The sequence below is a fragment of the Poecilia reticulata genome, chromosome 16 (assembly GCF_904066995.2).
Source record: "Poecilia reticulata chromosome 16, P_reticulata-male-v2, whole genome shotgun sequence".
Taxonomy (NCBI): Eukaryota; Metazoa; Chordata; class Actinopteri; order Cyprinodontiformes; family Poeciliidae; genus Poecilia; species Poecilia reticulata.
This window is the reverse complement of record NC_088845.1, coordinates 6,272,325-6,289,584: the sequence shown is the minus strand read 5'-3', so window position 1 is coordinate 6,289,584 and position 17,260 is coordinate 6,272,325. Positions and strand designations below refer to the sequence as shown.

The 17,260-nt window shown below is 40.5% G+C and overlaps 1 protein-coding gene across 1 annotated transcript in view; it reads left to right on the top strand.

Moving 5' to 3' along the window:
* The window catches only part of agmo (alkylglycerol monooxygenase), a 79,125-nt gene that overhangs the window by 49,521 nt on the left and 12,344 nt on the right, over positions 1–17,260 (top strand). The window contains exons 11-12 of the mRNA XM_008430938.3: positions 1,725–1,807; positions 2,938–3,043. Coding sequence (XP_008429160.1) covers positions 1,725–1,807; positions 2,938–3,043 — 189 coding nt within the window. The remainder of the gene's footprint in view (positions 1–1,724; positions 1,808–2,937; positions 3,044–17,260) is intronic.

Here is a 17,260-nt window from a genome sequence, read left to right as displayed (position 1 = left end):
AAAATTTATTATCAGATCAGAAATTTTGTTCATGCAATTTGAAGCAAGAATTCAAATTATTCTAAAGTAAAATAAGTATTTTAACTTGATATTGTGAGTAAAATAATAGAGAAATGTGGCTCTTTAAGGAGGTGAGCGCAGTGTTTTTATTGCATATTGTGAAATAATTATTTAGTTTAAATTGCAACATTAAGTTAAAACTGACATTCAAGATGAATGAACTTAAAAAGCAAAGTTTAAACAACTTGTCTCTTGTTGTTAAATCAATTTCATGAATTTTAATTTCTGAGTTAAAACCAAAACGATTTTCTTGTCGACTTAAATTGCATTTTAAAGTTAAACCACCTTCAAATGTTTTACAGTGTAGCTTTGCTGTATTTCACTGCTGTCATCTGAAAACACAGCTTGGTCAGAATCATCCAATCACAGCTAGGAGGAGGGTTTTGCTCTGTCAATCATCCTTGCGTATGTGCTCAAGACCTCCCCCTTTTATCTCATTGTTAACCTTAGCATGCCAACAATGCTAAGGCTAGTTAGCATGACCAGCGATTACAGTTTTTCTGCAGCGTTAAGTAGTTTCCCCGCTGATAGCACATTGATCAGCGCGTACATGAGCATGATTGATCTTCAGAAATTTTGCTAAGCAAGGAAGTAGGGTTGGGAGGACAGTTAAAGGGTAACGAAAAGTCAGAGTTGCAGAGTGGGTATCGTAATTTGGGAATAATAACGTGTGAGGTCAAAGGGCAGGCGATTTGTGCACAATGTGCCAACCATAAACCGTCTTTACTGTTACTATTAATGGTGTTTAAAAAAATAAAAACAATTCAAAACAAACTACTTTCAGCCTGTTGAGGGAGCAAATAAAGGAAATCAGGAAGGGGACAAACACTTTTTCACACCACTGTACATTTACAGCAAATATGAAGGACTTTTTACATTTGATTAAAAATATTTGGACCAGCGTTTTCTGTGTGACTGTTATACATTTAATCAGATAAAAGCTGAGAACACCCACCCACCGATTTGTTGACACCATGACTGTATCCTCTCATATGAAGACGTATGAAGTAAAACCCATTTTATGGACTGTGATGCTGGGGTAAGCGTAAAGACACACTGCATGGCTACATCCAGTGGATGGGTTGATTTCATCCTGACTGTATTCGGTGTCTCCTCTCGGGTTTGGCAGCAGTGAGATCTGGCTGTTAGTCTTTGTATTGAGTGTCAGAGAAACATAAACCTCAGTTTACAGCACGCAGCATCCTCAGGGGACGCTCGGCTTCCAGCTGCTGCCCGCAGCCAAGGCCTTAGGTTAGAGAACACAGTTTAGCTCCAGGGCTTCGTGTTTGTGTGAGAGTCCCAAATAGCTGGGAAAAGGTCAGTGGGAGTCTGGACGGGATCTTTGCTCCACTGTTGGTTGTTTTGGCTCCTTTTTAGGGGATTTGTTCAGCGGTCTGTTCATCTGTGGTCAAATCCCCTGTCAAGATGACCGGACCATCTCTGCAAACTTTGAGTACAATAGCTGCAGTGCTAACTGGGCTGAAGGTCAGACATGTTTAGGTTGGCATAAGAAAGTAAACGAGGAGCAGCCGTGTGGTTGACGGCCGCTCTCCCATGAAGGTCTCCTGCAGATGTTTCTTTACCAACCATGATATTGATTTTAGTTGTTTTTTTTAATGTGTTTTTTCCTCATATTTCTCATGGAAATTGTGTTTCTGTCCTAGGTGCTGTCTCAGTTAACCATTTTCGGGATGACCAGCTACGTTTTGCTGACCCTCACCTCCCTGGGCTTCATCATCGAGCAAAGGTGCAGTTTGTGCAGCTTCTAACATCAGCATAAAACAGCTGAAAATGTCGATGTAAAATGCTATAATTGTATTTTATGCAACTTTAGTTGTTTCAAATTATAAACTCAAACCATAATAAATTTATGTGAAAAGTAATTGGCCGTGTTAATTCATGAATTAACATTTATTTCACCCAATTTCCCTTCATCACTTAAAACAGAACCTCTCTGACAGCATGAAGTAGGCTAAAATATCTTAACCCACGTGTCAAACTCGTGGTCCGTGGGCCAGATCTGGTCCGCCGTAGCTTTTAAAGTAAATTACATCAATAATTCCAGCAAGTATTGTTTCCACAATCCAACATAATCTGCTGAAAACCTTTGAAATCTCCTTCAGATTCATCTATTTCTTACAAAGTTTTCATTTTAATTTCTGATAGCATCGTCTTAAGGGGTTAAAAAGTCAAAACAGATAGAAAATCAGCTCAGTTTGGAGGAGGATACTTCTAAGACTTTGGCTTAACGGCAACAGCCATTATCCAAAAATGGAGCAAACCAAAGGACCGGTGAACCGTATCGGGGAGCCACAGCATTGAAAGCCCTGCAGGGTTTATTTGCCCCTATTGTTCTCATGGTTTAACAATAGGAATGAGACTCGGTATTTATGGGAGAGCTCCAAGGCAAAAACCACTGCTTACCAAAAAAAACGCAAGAACTTTCCAATAAAACTTCTTGCGTTCCCTGTTCAGAAAATATTCTCTTGACTGGTGAAACGAAGGCCAGACTTCGTTTCACCAGTCTGCAGGTCTGCAGAACTGAGTGGAAACCCGGAACTTCGGCTCTCTGGTCCAGCCACACTTTTGTGAAGTAAAGCTCAAGTTGGTCAAAAATCCAAAGCACATCAACAAGTCGCAAAACTAAGACAAAATGTGAAGGTTTTAGAGTGGCCTAGTCAAAGTCTGAACTTTAATGGAGATGGTGAGTCTAGATGCAGCTGTTGACATCAAATGTTCAGTTTCCATGGAAATTACTTTTCCACATAGTTTTGATAGATTTTTCCCCTAATAAATTAAATCATTTCGTCACAAGTGTGACGAAAAAGTGAAATCAGTCTGTTACTGTTCTCTGATTTCATGCGTCCGGACCTTCAGGCCATCATCAGCCTTCTTGGAGACGATTCGCTGCGTTGTCATGGTAACGCTGATGCGGTACAGCTACCTGAGGTCCCCCTTGCCTTTACTCTCTGTCCCCACTGAGGTAAGCTAAGCTACCGGCGCTACAGATCAAGACAAAGCAGGCGTAACTTTACGCGTTGGCTTTTTTTAAATTTCATTTTGTTTTTCTTCGACAAACCTTGGCACCTCGAAATCCTCCCCGTTCCACGCAGCCTCAGATGTTTTGGCCAAACGTTTTGGTATGTTAGGCTACTGGCAGCAGATGTTTTCTTGATTTATTGGGTCCAGACGATGGAAAGTTTCAAGCTGCGAAGGTTTTGCAAACTTACTTTCTTTTTCTCCTAACTGATATACTTCATTTATCAAACTTCCTCTTACTGCTTTTTTTCTTATACATGCAGTTACTTCTTGTTTTCCGCACCGGGGTCAAAGGTCAGCAACCTCTTTGCATCTCTGCTTGGCACACTGTGGATATATATTTGTGCCACTTCAATCTCTGTTTTTTGTGAAAATGATGTTTTTACATGGAAAATAAGTTATAAAAGGTGTAGAAGAAGAAGAGAAAAACAGCAGATGCGACATTCACAATAAACACAAATCGTTAATTGACTGGGTGGTGCTCAAAATAATAACACTGGAGTTTATTTAGTGATGTCATTCACTCGGTGGCCTTTATTTGCACATCATTTAGGACAACATCCTTCTTTGATTTGGAAGTTAATTGCATTGTGGAAAACATATAAAGAAGTTCAGAAATTTACAGGCTTTTGAGCTAGAATGATCTCAAATGCCTTAAAATGGAAACCAAACCCAGAAAGATGAAGAAAACAGAAATTACCAAAGCGACTCGACAATTAACTAGTTTTAGGACTCTAAAAACTGGTTAATTGTTTATTACCATGCTGTGATGGTAACATTTCAAGCTAATGGGAAAAGGGAACTTTGCTGCACAGCCATCTAAAAATACAAATTGATTGAATTTGAAACGGAGAAGAAACAATTATTTCTACAGCTGCCTACATAACATAGTAATTGTTACACTCATTATGCTATTTATCAAATTTTATTTGGATTATTTTAATAGTTTTGAAACCTTTTTCTGTCATTTCCTTCATACAGGTAGTTATATTTTTAACTAGATGGATAGAAAGTTATTGACATCAATAAGCAGAGGCGGCCCAAGCCTTTTTGGGGCCCTAACCAGATTTTAACTGGGGGCCCCAAACACCAACATGTCGACACAAGATGACATGTTGCTATTGATTTTTACCTTACAGGAGTAGCAAATAAGCAAAGATGCTCCTATTAATTTGCATTTTGAAATGCAGAGTGTTAAGTTTGGCATATTAACTTAATTATTTTAAAATAGCATCTATAAGTTGGCAGGTTTGATGCTTTCGTTTTTAAAATTTCAAAGAGATGTGTAAAGTGTGCGATTCTTGTAATCTATCAGGACAAAATGAAATCAGATGGTTCTCTTGGGCGCCCCCTGGTGGTGCTGGGGCATTGCCGTGGGCCGGCGCCATTGATGAGTAACAGAACTGTGGCAGCCTTTAGATCTGGAGAGCATAAGGAGTTGATTGGGGGCATGAAATGCATGATATTGTCTCAGTGCATCTTTAAATCAGCCGATTTTCAATGTTTCCCCGTGATGTGAACAATAAATATTGGTCCCTTTAACTACAGCTGCAAATAGTTTACATAATTTTAGCCATGTGTAGCTATAGCTTTACAGATGATTGGGTTGAGGTAATACTTTAGGCTCCATCTGTCATGAAATGCATCAACAAACTTCGATTCAAATATCTCTGCACTCCCACCTTACCTCAGCTGTACAGCTGCAGTCGACTCCGATGACAGATCCACCCATGCTAGCAAAGCACATCTACGGTTCATGACGTTGGTTAAATGCCCCCTGAGATTATTTTGTCAAACAGGTGAGTCCTCTGACCCTTCAGAATATAACACCTCTTGTAAATGTCCTGAGAGAAAATAATTATGTTTGACAGCTTGTCCGGTTTCAGAGTCCTGTGTGTATAAAGACTCAGATAGTGCAGAAAGTATGTTGGACCGCAAAGATTTTGTCCACTTACGGACAGCAGATGTCAAACTCCTCCTTGGAATTGAATATGTATCTGGCAACCTAAAATAGTTTATTTGTCACAGTATTTTTGAAAATGAGTGACGTTTCGATTTGTTTCGTTTCTTAGTATTTCACTTTCTCTCCAGTGCACATGTGAGAATATTTGGAAAGTAAATATATTGCATAAACTGCTGCCACATATGATGGCGGATCTGTAAAACATATTTTACATAAAATTCATGTGTAGTATGTGTACATTTTAAAAGGTACTAATGTCAGAGTAACAATGTTTGTTCTCATGGTGTTAGCATCTCATGCTCAATCCCTTTTTTACACATACATTTCAGTCTTGTTTAAAGTCTGCAAGCAGTCAAATAATTATTGGCCAAATAAGTGAGAAAACTGGTCAGATCCCCTTGTTGTGTCATCCTTTCTAAGCATTAACCTTCAGCAGCGCAGACAAACTGTATGCATAGCATAGCATGGGAAGAAGTAATCATCCAGTCATGTATGTAAATTTTATTGAGCTATTTTTTTTCCAAGATGTTCCTCATTTTTCTTAAGCACCAGGTCCTGCTGCACTGAAACAATGTTACTTCTTTAAAACAACCTTTGTTGTGTAATGTTATTTCCCTGAATTTATAGATTTAGTTTATGTAAAACATACCCTCTGTCCTGGTGTTACAACAACTCATTTTGGGACTCAGAAGTGCAACAAATTCCTGGTCTTTGTTTATGTTTAAGACTGTGGTCTTCAGCCTGGATAAGAAGAGGAGTTTCATATCTTGACATCCTATTTACAAATGAGGGAAAAGAGAGTGGCAGGTGAAAAGACGGATTGATGTGGTGATGAGAGAGCTGAACTAAAAGGCAATCGACTTATTTATTGGTCTACTTTCAATCCCTTATCTATGGTCATGTTCTCCCTGTGCATGCGTGGGTTTTCTCCGGGTACTCCAGTTTCCTCCCACAGTCCAAAAACATGACTGTTAGGTTAATTGGCCTCTCCCTGTGAGTGTGTGTGTGGATGGTTGTTTGTTCTGTCTGTCTCTGTGTTGCCCTGCGACAGACTGGCGACCTGTCCAGGGTGACCCCGCCTCTCGCCCGGAACGTTAGCTGGAGATGGGCACCAGCACCTCCTGACCCCACTAAGGGACAAGGGTGTAAGAAAATGGATGGATGGACATGCAGAACAAAGTGTCACAATAAAAACAAATAAATCGTTGTAACATATGTGGACTAGTGCGTATATTTTAATCTCTCCTTTGATGGTGGCTGGATGTTTCAGCATTTAAAACTCGTACTTGAGCATCTGCAAACAGCGACGTCGTGTTCCCCCGGAGTGTCACGGCCTGTTTTCTACCCGTTGTGAGCTGTGTGGTCTGTTTTGTGTGAGTAAAACGCGTTTGAGCTGGGTGCTAAGTCCTGCCCCGCAGCCCTGTGATCTACGAGGCCAGATGCGTCGCCCAATTGACCATAAAATTGGCGTGCCTTTCTGGCTCTGGCAGCTCGACTGTAGATGGAGGCTGACCTCTCATTATTTGCCCTCCCTCCGCTCCAGCTGCCTCTTTTTCTCCCTGCGCAGCCCTGACTGCTTGATGTCCCGGCCGGCGTGAATCAGCGCAACACTTCTGGAAACAATTAGTGTCGTCTGCCACTAACTAGCTCAGACCATTGAGATTTGCCATCGCCTCTTTTACGTCCTTTGACTCCACATCTGGGCCGCGAAGGTGTTCAAATGACAACCCAAGGTTTTCCCACCTTTTCTCTTTTTTTCTCACCGTGAAATCTAATAAAACTGAATTAATTCTTTTTCAGACAGCGACGCCTGAAATGAAGCGCGTAAGCAGCCAGCTGGAGAGCGAAAAGGCCTTTTGATTTATGCTGTACATGCTGCTCTGCTGTGTCACTGTGCAGATGTTTCTTTAAGCGATTCATTAGGGCTCATTTCAAGTCGCAGTACATCAGGTTTAGCTGGATAACTGTCTTGCCTGCAGGTGGGGGCTCGGAGAAAATCCTCGCAATTTATTCACAATGGTTTCTGACATATTTCCTCCCCTTTGTTCAAAAGCAAAGAAAAAGAAATTGAACCCACCCCCCAAAGTTTAGCCTCCTATAAAGATATACGATTTTGAAGCTCTTTGTTGCGCGGAGGGTTTTGAAGTTGCGCCAATCAATTAACAGTCTGTAGAAACAGAGAGGGGGGCAATTCACATTTAATTGTGTTCAGACCTACTGTACGTTTGAAAGGAAGGGGGAAGAAAAAAACTACAAAAACTAGGTCGGTTTGTGGTCCTTCAAAACCAGTGGTGTGATATACTGCACCCTTAAAGCTCACAGCGGTATTTATAGTGGCTCTGGAGATTTCCCTTGTAAAGCTGCAGGCTTGACCTGTAAACCAGGGCTGCCTCTCGCTCCCAGCCGCCCACTCGCCACTCAGAAAAACCAACGTCTGCGCCACTCATATGATAGTGTGTGAAGGAGTTAGTGTGTGATTAGTCGTAAGCAGAGTGTCCTTGAACCCTTATGCCCGGGGTGTCGAGCTGCTTTTCATTTTGGGCCAAATCATGAATGTCCTCAAAGAGCCAGTTGTGGCAGAATGTCATGACAAAACTGCACTAACAACATTAACAAATGGTTATGAATAAATGGGGCTGCACAGTGGCGCAGTTGGTAGAGCTGTTGCCTTGCAGCGAGAAGGCCCTGGGTTCGATTCCCAGCCCCGGTCTCCCTGCATGGAGCTTGCATGTTCTCCCTGTGCATGAAAGGGTTTTCTCCAGGTACTCCAGTTTCCTCCCACAGTCCAAAAACATGACTGTCAGGTTAAATGTGAGTGTGTGTGTGCATGGTTGTTTGTCCTGTATGTCTCTGTGTTGCCCTGCAACAGACTGGCAGCCCACCCAGGGTGACCCCACCCCCCCCCGGAACGCCAGCCAGAGAGGCATCAGCATCTCCTGACCCCACTGAGGGACAAGGGTGAAAATGGATGGATATGAATAAATGTGTTTCTCTGCATTTAGTACTTTTTAAAGTTAAATTGAACATATTTTCAAATAGTTGTAATTGGCAGTATTGCCAGCAGTGCTCTAATTTGATGAATAAACTTATATTTAAGCACACAATTGTAATCTGGAAGATCTTTTTGTGGCTCTCTAGAGTCTATAGGACCACATAAAAATATAAGATGGGCTGGATTTGGCCCCCAACCCTCGAGTTTGACATACGTTCCTGTTAGAATGCGCTGCACACTGTAGAAAAACTTTAGATAGGGTAATTTTATTTCTATAGCACATTTTCAGCAACAAGGCAGTTCAAAGAGTTTTACATGAAATAGAAGGAAATACAAACAAAAGAAAGACAGAAAGGTGAAGTAGAAAACTAAATATCAGTTCCCCATGTTTAATAAGAATAAGTAGAACATAGTTTATAAACTAATAGGGGTTTCTCTGGATCTTAAGTTTGTTCTGGATTAGTGAGGTATAAAACTAAATGTTTGTTCCAGTTGTTCTGGTTTGACTTTTAGATTTGTTTAAAGTTAAATGTTGTTTCTCCATGTTTGGTTCTTGTCGCTAAGTAAACTAACAGGAGTTTCTCTTGCTCTGTATTTGAAGGTATAACAGGATAAATTCACATCTTATTGCAGCAGCTTGATCCTACACCCAACTGTTCATTTAAGTAATTCCATTTGTGTTCATACCCCTTTAATTTTACCACCCCAAAATAAACTTATTACAGCAAATAGAGTCAGGCTGTGTGTAATTTATTCTCTCTATAAATGTAGCTCGTTCAGTGAAGATGCATTTTGAAGAACCAGCAGCAACATTGAGTACAAACCTGTCAACACATGACCTGTAGTAGCTCTGAGGGAGCTGCAGAGATCCCTGACTCCGGTAGGACAGGCTGTCTGTGCATCCTTAAAATCTCATTAATGGATATAAAATCAAAGTCTTTCTTTAAAAAATGTGAGTTGGCCTGGAACGTCATTGCAGGAGTATTTAATCTTGAATTATGTAGTTTGGGTTTTTTTCGCTGGACTTTTCTGTCAGGCAAAAGTTTTTGTCGCTCTCAGACACCTTGAAGCTACCGTTAATTATCTGCTAACATGCCCTTGCTAGCTAGCTAGTAAATGCAAGTTCTTTCTGCCAATTAGCTTGACAACAGTCATCTCCGCCCCTTGATCACTTGTGTTTGCCAACCCATATGAAGCCTGATGTATTCTGTGAAAAAGCAAACAAAAAAAATCTAAGGTTAAAGGTTTATAGAAGCACAGAAATACTGCCAAACTGAAACCCAACGAAATGTCACCGTTTTTGCTGTGACAGCAGAATCCCCCAACCTTTCTCTGCATTTATATCTTTTCAGACTTCAGTTTGAGTCAAGATGGTATTAAAAAGGGTCTTAAATTTGACTCACGATGCCTGCAGATACCTTAGAGCAGAATCCACCAGACTAACTTGCATTTATGGAAGAGAAGCAAGAATGAAGCTGATGATGAAAGAAGAAGAGGGTCCCGCTTGCAGTTTACCTTAATCCTAGTATTTGACTCGTCAAATGATCAGATGAGACGAACATTAAACCTTTTGGCCCAAATACAAAACTCAAATGTGGGGAAAACTAACACTGCACCCTTCCCACAGTGCAGTGCGCCTCAGAGATCATTGCCCTGCATGTCTGAGGGATTCATGTCTCCTGCCAAACACATCACTTCAATAAGTGGGTGATTAACAGGCTTCTGCAGCACTTGGTGCAAGCAGAGGAGGTCATGCAGTTATTTGAATCAGGTGCTCTGGAACAGAGACGCATCTAAAACATGCAGGGCCGTTTTCCCTGAAGACCGCAGCTGAGAAGTGCTGCCATAGTGAGACATTTTGGTGGCAGCATCATGTGGTGGGGACGCTTTTCGTCAGCAGGGAATGGCTGGAGATGCATTCAGAAAAATCCTAGAAGTTAAACTGAGTGGGAGCTAATCATGATTTATATGAAGACCCATCCATCTGTTGCAATGGCCCAGTCAAAGTTCAGAAAGAAATTTGTTCAGAAAGTTGTTTTTTTTTTACATATCTCCGTGCATGTAAAGACATTTATAGTTGGAATTCAGTATTCACAGTTCTGGAACCATTCTCCAACTTATGAGGAAAATGTTATTATTTACCACTGGGTTGGTGGATGTTTTGAAGTAAATATCTAAATTATTCTTTTTAAAAATGCAGCTTGGGGAGCTGAACTACCTGGGCTCAATCCGATTGGCTGGCATTTACAAAGCAGCCAATCCAGCTGTGCCATTTATTGTCCTCGACAACCTGTGATTCCATTAACCATAAAACTGTGCAAATTTAAATTATGAAAATAAATTTGCTTAATGGAAACGCTTCAATTAAAAGAAACAAAAACAACAAACAAGTTTTTTTGATAAAAAAGTTTCTACACAGAATGAGATGGTTTTTCAGCCATATTAAAATAGACAAATTTCACAAAACTGCAATGGAAACTTTTTTTTTTTGCATCACGAGTCACATGATCAACAGCTGGATGTTACTACTGGCAGAAATGACAAAGAAGACGACAGGAAGTGACAGGAGGATGGATTGTTTTTGTTTAGTTTTTTCAGACAATGTGCATCTGGCTCCACCACAGAATGTGACATTCAAATGAGTTGAATCTCTTCTGTAAAATCGCTGACTAGTTTCCCCAAAACACCACAAATGTAGCAGCTCCCAAGGATACGGGGCTGACATCTCCTCTGATTGGCTGATAGACGAGAGCCATGGCTGTAATATGAATATATAACTGTTTACGTTTGTCGCTGCCATTATTATTAATGACTTTTTGCGTGAACAAGCTTATTCACATTTGATTTTACTTTCATTTCTTATTTAAAGCAAACACTATTTTTTATTTTATTTTTTTACATTAGCAGATTAAAGACAAAGATTTCTTCACATTTGTAATGGAAATGCAGCTGCTGATTGGCTGTTCCTGTAGGACTGAGATGAGGAAGACTGTAAATGTTTCTTCTGTTTTATTGCCAAGACAGTTTCCACTGTGTATATTAATACATGAGGTAAATTTTGTGTTTTTATAGGGCGTCTCAAGTATTCAGCTATTCATAATACTCGGGGTCCAATTTGTAGACATATTGTCAAAAGTCTTGCAGCAAAAATGTTTTCTACGTCTTAACCATATTTTTTATATTTTGGACTTTTTCTATAAAGTTCCTTCCACTTCATCATTAAGTGATGCTTTGAGTCATTAAATCCTAGTAATAAACAATTTTTCAAGCCACTAAATTATTAAAGACCGCAGTTTTCATTTGAGGCAGCTATGAAGTATCGGCCAATCACCGATCTCTGAAAGTTAAAAGAATCGGCACCGATGAAGCTGGCTCTACAACAGTGGTTCTTAACCTGGGTTCGACCGAACCCCAGGGGTTCGATGATTCGGTCTCAGGGGTTCGGCGGAGCCTCTGCCACGGAGGTAAAGACACACTTGTGTAAAGTCGTGATGACGCGCCGCTTTGCCGTCACTTCGCCAATCAGAGCTGCGGAGGAGCCCTGATTGAAGGAGCTCCACTCTCAGCATGGATTTGAACTTGTGTCTTTAATTACTTCAGCAAAGCTCACAGTTTTTACCAAATTCTGTAGCTTTCGGTGTACTTCTAAATCTGCTCCTTAGTCGCATCTTTTCGGGGTTGCTACTGCCTCTAGTGGCGTGGGGGTGGTAACACAGCTAATATAATTACATTACTAAATCAGAATACCGCAAAGTCTTTATTATAAATGTTTCATGCTCTTAAGAATGTAGAGCAAGAATGTAGAGCTAGACCCATTTTAAAGACCTTAAAGTGGTTCCAGTTTCTCTCGATGGCCAACCTGTTGAAACTGTGGCAGATTTTAAATACCTTGGGTCGTTCCTGGACAGTCAGATCAACTTTGCTGAAAACACTGACTATTTTGAAGAACTGTTCTCAGAGACTCTACCTTTTAAGAAGACTTAGTGATCTTTGGGTGACCCAACTAGACTCTAGTCTAGTTGGGTCACCGCTATGTCTTGAATTTGGGGGGGGGGGGAAATCATATTTTATTTATCACTGCAGAAGGGTTCAGTGAATGCGCATATTAAACTGGTGGGTTCGGTACCTCAAAAAAGATTAAGAACCACTGCTCTACAAGCTAAAACATTTAGACCCCGTTTGACTCTAACCTCAAGTGAACGACTACAAACCAATTTCAAAACCTCATTAACAAAACAAAACCAGATCATTTTTATATTTAACGTGACGAGTAAATTCATCAAGGTGAAACTGGGTGTAGCAGGACGGTAATCTGTTTGTGGAGCCGTTGTAGTTTATTGGATGGTAATCTCTTGCTTTAATTCGAGCCAGTGGGTGTGTGTGAGGGCGCATTTACTGCGATAGTCTGTAAATGTGGTGGCATGCAGGTTGTAATAATGTAACCCAGGGTGGTGTGCTGTGTGGGCTCCTGGTTTTGCCTGAAGAAACGTGAAAACAAGCTCCGCAGCCGAGCGCAGACACCGTGCATTCAGCAGCAACTTCAGAGCCTTTTCTCTTAAATGACCACTGGCTGTTAGTGAAGCCGCAGCAATTTACGAGGAGAGTTCATAAAAAATACACCTGTCTTTGGTTGAGAGAGAGAGAGATGGTGTTACTTGCACATTTATGCTAACAATAGATGAACCATTAATTAACTTCGAGAGTTATAACCACTTTTATTGTCTTCCTTGTATTTTCTTTGTTAGATTTCCCCAAACAGAATAATTAAGAAGGCTTTTGTTTGTTGTTCTTTTGTAATTTACTGAATTGTTTCCTTGCAATCAAAGAGTTTATGGTGTGGTATGGTACCTCATGCAAATTAAACACTTTGCAAGCAAAATTAAAACAATGAAATCCTTTTTATTTCAGAATATTTATTAAGAAAAACATTTTAAAACCAGGATTTTCCATCTTTTCATCCCTGTGCCTTTTTCCAAACCAGAACCATCTTTGACAGTTTAAAATGGAAAGATAAACGCTTCCCAGCCAAACGCAGAGGTCACAATAATATTATTAAAGTCATACCTAACACAAAGGCTGCACCTCACCACCAAAGGACTTTATCTTCAACTTCATCCGTCTCTAAAAATGCCAAATCCCACCCTGTCTTTTCCATCATGCCTGGGTTTCTGTTGTCTGATCGTATCTTTTCCAATCACTGAAACTCAGGTGTGAGAGGTTAGCCGGGGCTCCCTTTTTTTTAGAAAGCAGGAGTGAATAGTAGCAAAAGGCAGCACTGAGGTTAACAGGCTCCTTTGGAGCTGTGGAAACTCGGTGAGCATGACATCATTTGAGAGCTCACAGGAATGGAAAGGAAAGGAAATCTCCTCCCAGGGAGAAAATGGGAATGGAAGAGGGGGGCTGAAATAGGAACGCTGGGTCGGACTGTTCTGGAGTAAACAGCGGGGTGGTTCTGCATACGCACACAGTGTGAAATATTATCAGTCAGCGTGCAGGGGTTCGTGCCCGTCAAAGAGTAACCGCTCGGTTTATGCTGTCACACCGTTTGCCAGGTAGAGCCACGGAAATCCAGCAGCAAGTGGCCTTTTGGGAGTTTTCTAACCTAATTTAGTTTGGCTTCTGTGGAGTTATAGTCTTAATATGGCCAACTCTGACTTGCTCTTAATTTGTCTTCCTTTTTTTTGTGCTTTAATTTGCACAAAATTCGTCCAGTTTTTCAACGCAGCTTTGGCGCTATGGCTTCAGGCGGATTGAGCCTGACGGAAACTCCTTTGAAATGCACATAAAGCAGAAGCTGCTTATAAATCAGCGCAAATGATTAAAGACGTATTAATATCCAGTTGAGAATTTTGCAAATTTTTATTTGCAGAAAATCTATCAAAATGCTGCTGAGAGCAGGCTTGGCCACTTTTCTTTTCACAATGTTTCCAGCTGCAGCATCTTGCCTGAAGTGAGCTGGAAAAAGCTTCTTGCTGCCAGGATCTGCAGGGCTGTGGGGGGCTTCAGACTCCGAAGGACTTCAGATCCTGTGTTGCAACATTTTAAGTGATTAATGTTAGACAAGAACTGGAGAAAAACAACTACATTCCCCCTGTCGGCCTGTAAAAGCTAAAATAATTTGTAATTAAAACCGTAAAATAAACAGAATTTAATAGAAAGCATTAATCAGTTGAAGTAGATCAGACCCAAATCATAACAGTTGAATAAAATGTGAGCCTATTGACGGGCACAAAGTGAAAAGAAAGATAACGACTCAACTTTAAAACTTTGTTTTCCATAAATCATGTCCTGGTAAAGGTATCTGAAAACCTTTAAAGTAAATCCATCCTTTATTTCAGTCGCAATGTATGAAACTGAAAAGTTTCGACAAATGAATCCTTTAATAGGATGTGGGTAACAGGGAGAAAAGCCAAAGATATGAAACAATTATCCTAACTACATTGTTGAAGCAACATTCATCAGCAATTGCTATAAAATAAATGTAACATGTTTTCATACTTTTTGTTTCTCTTCAGTCCAAAAGGCTTAAAAAAAACACCCAACTGTTTTTTGGTGCCTGGAAAATGAGCCTTTTCCAAAACCTCAGGATTTGGAAAAGGTAACTGCGCCGTCACCTAGCAACCCCAGCTGAACGCAGCCTGTCACCTAGCAGCCACAGCAGAGCTCCAGCACGTTTGGTCAGCTGGTTTTACTGCTGTATTGTTTGTACAATGGCTGCTGGAAAAGGCAAGTGTTTTGTTGTTGACTTACCACTTGCTGCAGTCAAAGCTTTTAGGCGCTTGGCTGTGAAGGAGGCTTTACTTCTTGCACAATTCTATAATTTCACATCTGTTAGCAGCCATTTCTAAAGGTTTGCTCATCAAATGCCGAAAGATGGAGAGAAATGAGACACTAGAAGTCCTCGGTAGGTCAGGACCCCACCAAGCGGTCCTCTTCAGATGTTGACCTAAAAATTCAAGATTATGATGAGAAAGCATCAAGATGTCTGACATTTGAAACAGGACTTCAAATTAAATGAAAGCAGTATGTTGGGGACTACACCAGCTGTTGAATCTGATTTTATTGTCATTTTTTAATTTGATAAAAATGCTAACGCATACGCTCAACCAAGACTGGGGGGTCATGACCTGCATACATTTTTATTTTGTGGGTTGGAAGCTCTGAAGTTTGGGAACCATTGCTCTGAGCTGTTTTATATGAAGGAGTGGTTTAGACGAGAACGTTTACATGTTGAGTTTCTTACAGGGTAGAAAAGGACAAACCTTTGTGTGAGACTGAGAAGTTAATACTGAATTGCATTGAAGGATCCATTACTGGACACTTATTTAACTTGTTTTCAGACGTTTTTACTTTTCATTTTGGCTTTTGTTATATTTTCTTATTGCTATTATATTTGTATGTTTGTAACCACTAGTAAATTATAAGACTTTTAGGTCTTAGTTTTCCAAACCTTCTTGGAGGGCATCTGATCTTGAAGTGCTTCAAACAAAAACTTTATAAATGAAAAGACTGAAAACACTTAAGTTGGATAATGACTGAACAAAAATGTTAAAATCAACCTTCATCTATGTTCGCTACACTCCCCCCTCAAAAAAAACCTTGTTGAGGATTTCTTCGACTCAGAGGCCCTCACCCCTCTCTCCACAGATATTCACTTGCTGAAAAATCAAGGTGGGATGTTCATCTGCTTTGTGCTTAGTTAATGTTCTGCTTCATGATCGCTCCCTCTGCCCTCCTGAATGTCAGATCTCTTTATTTTCTAATCTTCCAACCTTAAAATAGAAGCTCTGATCCTCTTTCAGACGTCCTACTCATTGTCTTATCCAAATAAACCGCAACTTTGCAATTCATTTTTGTTTACCGGTTTTGTTGCGGTGCCAGTGCCTTGACTGGCGCTGACAGAGACGGATGAGCCGATTGTCGCTGATTAGAGCCTCATTGGAAAGCCACCCATGTGGCAGGAAAACAAAATGACTTCAAGAACATTTGGCCCCCAAACGTTTCAACAACTGAGTCAGCTAGCGTTCTTTTGTATCGGCAAACAGATTGCAGAAGTCTGGAAAGATGTGTCACTAACAGGTCGTTGGAGTCGCATCGCACCTCAGCGATGTCTCCTCTTTGCTGCATTTAAAATGCTCAAAATATTAATTTTTCATTTTTAAAACTGGCTATCCCACCCCCAGCGGCAATAACTATTAATTGGTGTTTACAATAAATGCTGATAAGTATTTTTACATCATTTGTAGGGCTATAGAGACGCTAAGAGTTGGACTAGCTGATGTGATTTGATCATTATCCAATTGGTATGAGTGTTGCCTTGCATTATAAGAAGGTCCTGAGTTCAAATCCCAGCCTGGAGCCAATTCAAAAACATGATTGTTAAGTAAATTAGTCCCTCTAAATCTACAGAAAAACCTGTTGGGCTCCTTTCAGAATGAGCCTCTTGTCACTTTAAATCCAGATAGGTTGCTGCTGGCCAAGTCCCCAACTCAATATTTATGCTTGCACATTAAAATGGCTGCAAAAAGTTTTTGCAATTATACAACCGTACATTTTTGAAAAGCAGAAGTAGAGCCACATGCACAACCAACAAGAAAGCAGCAAGTGGTTTCTGAAAGTTAAGTCAATAACAAAACACTTTTCTTTTTCAACCTGTCCAGAACATGCTGGAACTCAGCTGAGGTTGCTAGGTAACGGCCTGGGCTTCACTGGGTTTGCTAGGTAACGGCCTGGGCTTCACTGGGGTTGCTAGGTAACAGCCTGGGCTTCACTAAGGTTGCTAGGTGAGAGGCAGTGCCTTCTGATTTGTGAACTTGCATTCTGAAAGTTTTTGCTACATTTCAGACACCAAAAAACATGAATCAAAGAACAACTGGGTGTTTTAGAAGCAAAAAAAAATTGTTTTTTTTTTTTTGTGGTAAATATGAGACACTTGTGTTCTTTTAGTTAATGGTGGTTTTAGCCTTGGAGCCTCTACCATTTATTCATTTTCCTCTTTATCGTTGAATCCATCTTTAACTGCAGCGTCAGAACTTTAGATGTTTTTCCAGGTTCTTTGTGACCTCCTGGATAAGGAATTGATTTGTTCTTGGAGAACTTTGGTTAGTCAACTACTCTGGGAAAGGTCCTTGCTTTCTCCCTGTGTGGACAATGACTCTCTCTGGGGTCCCAAAGCCTTAAAATTAGCTTTGTTTCCCTTTTCAGAC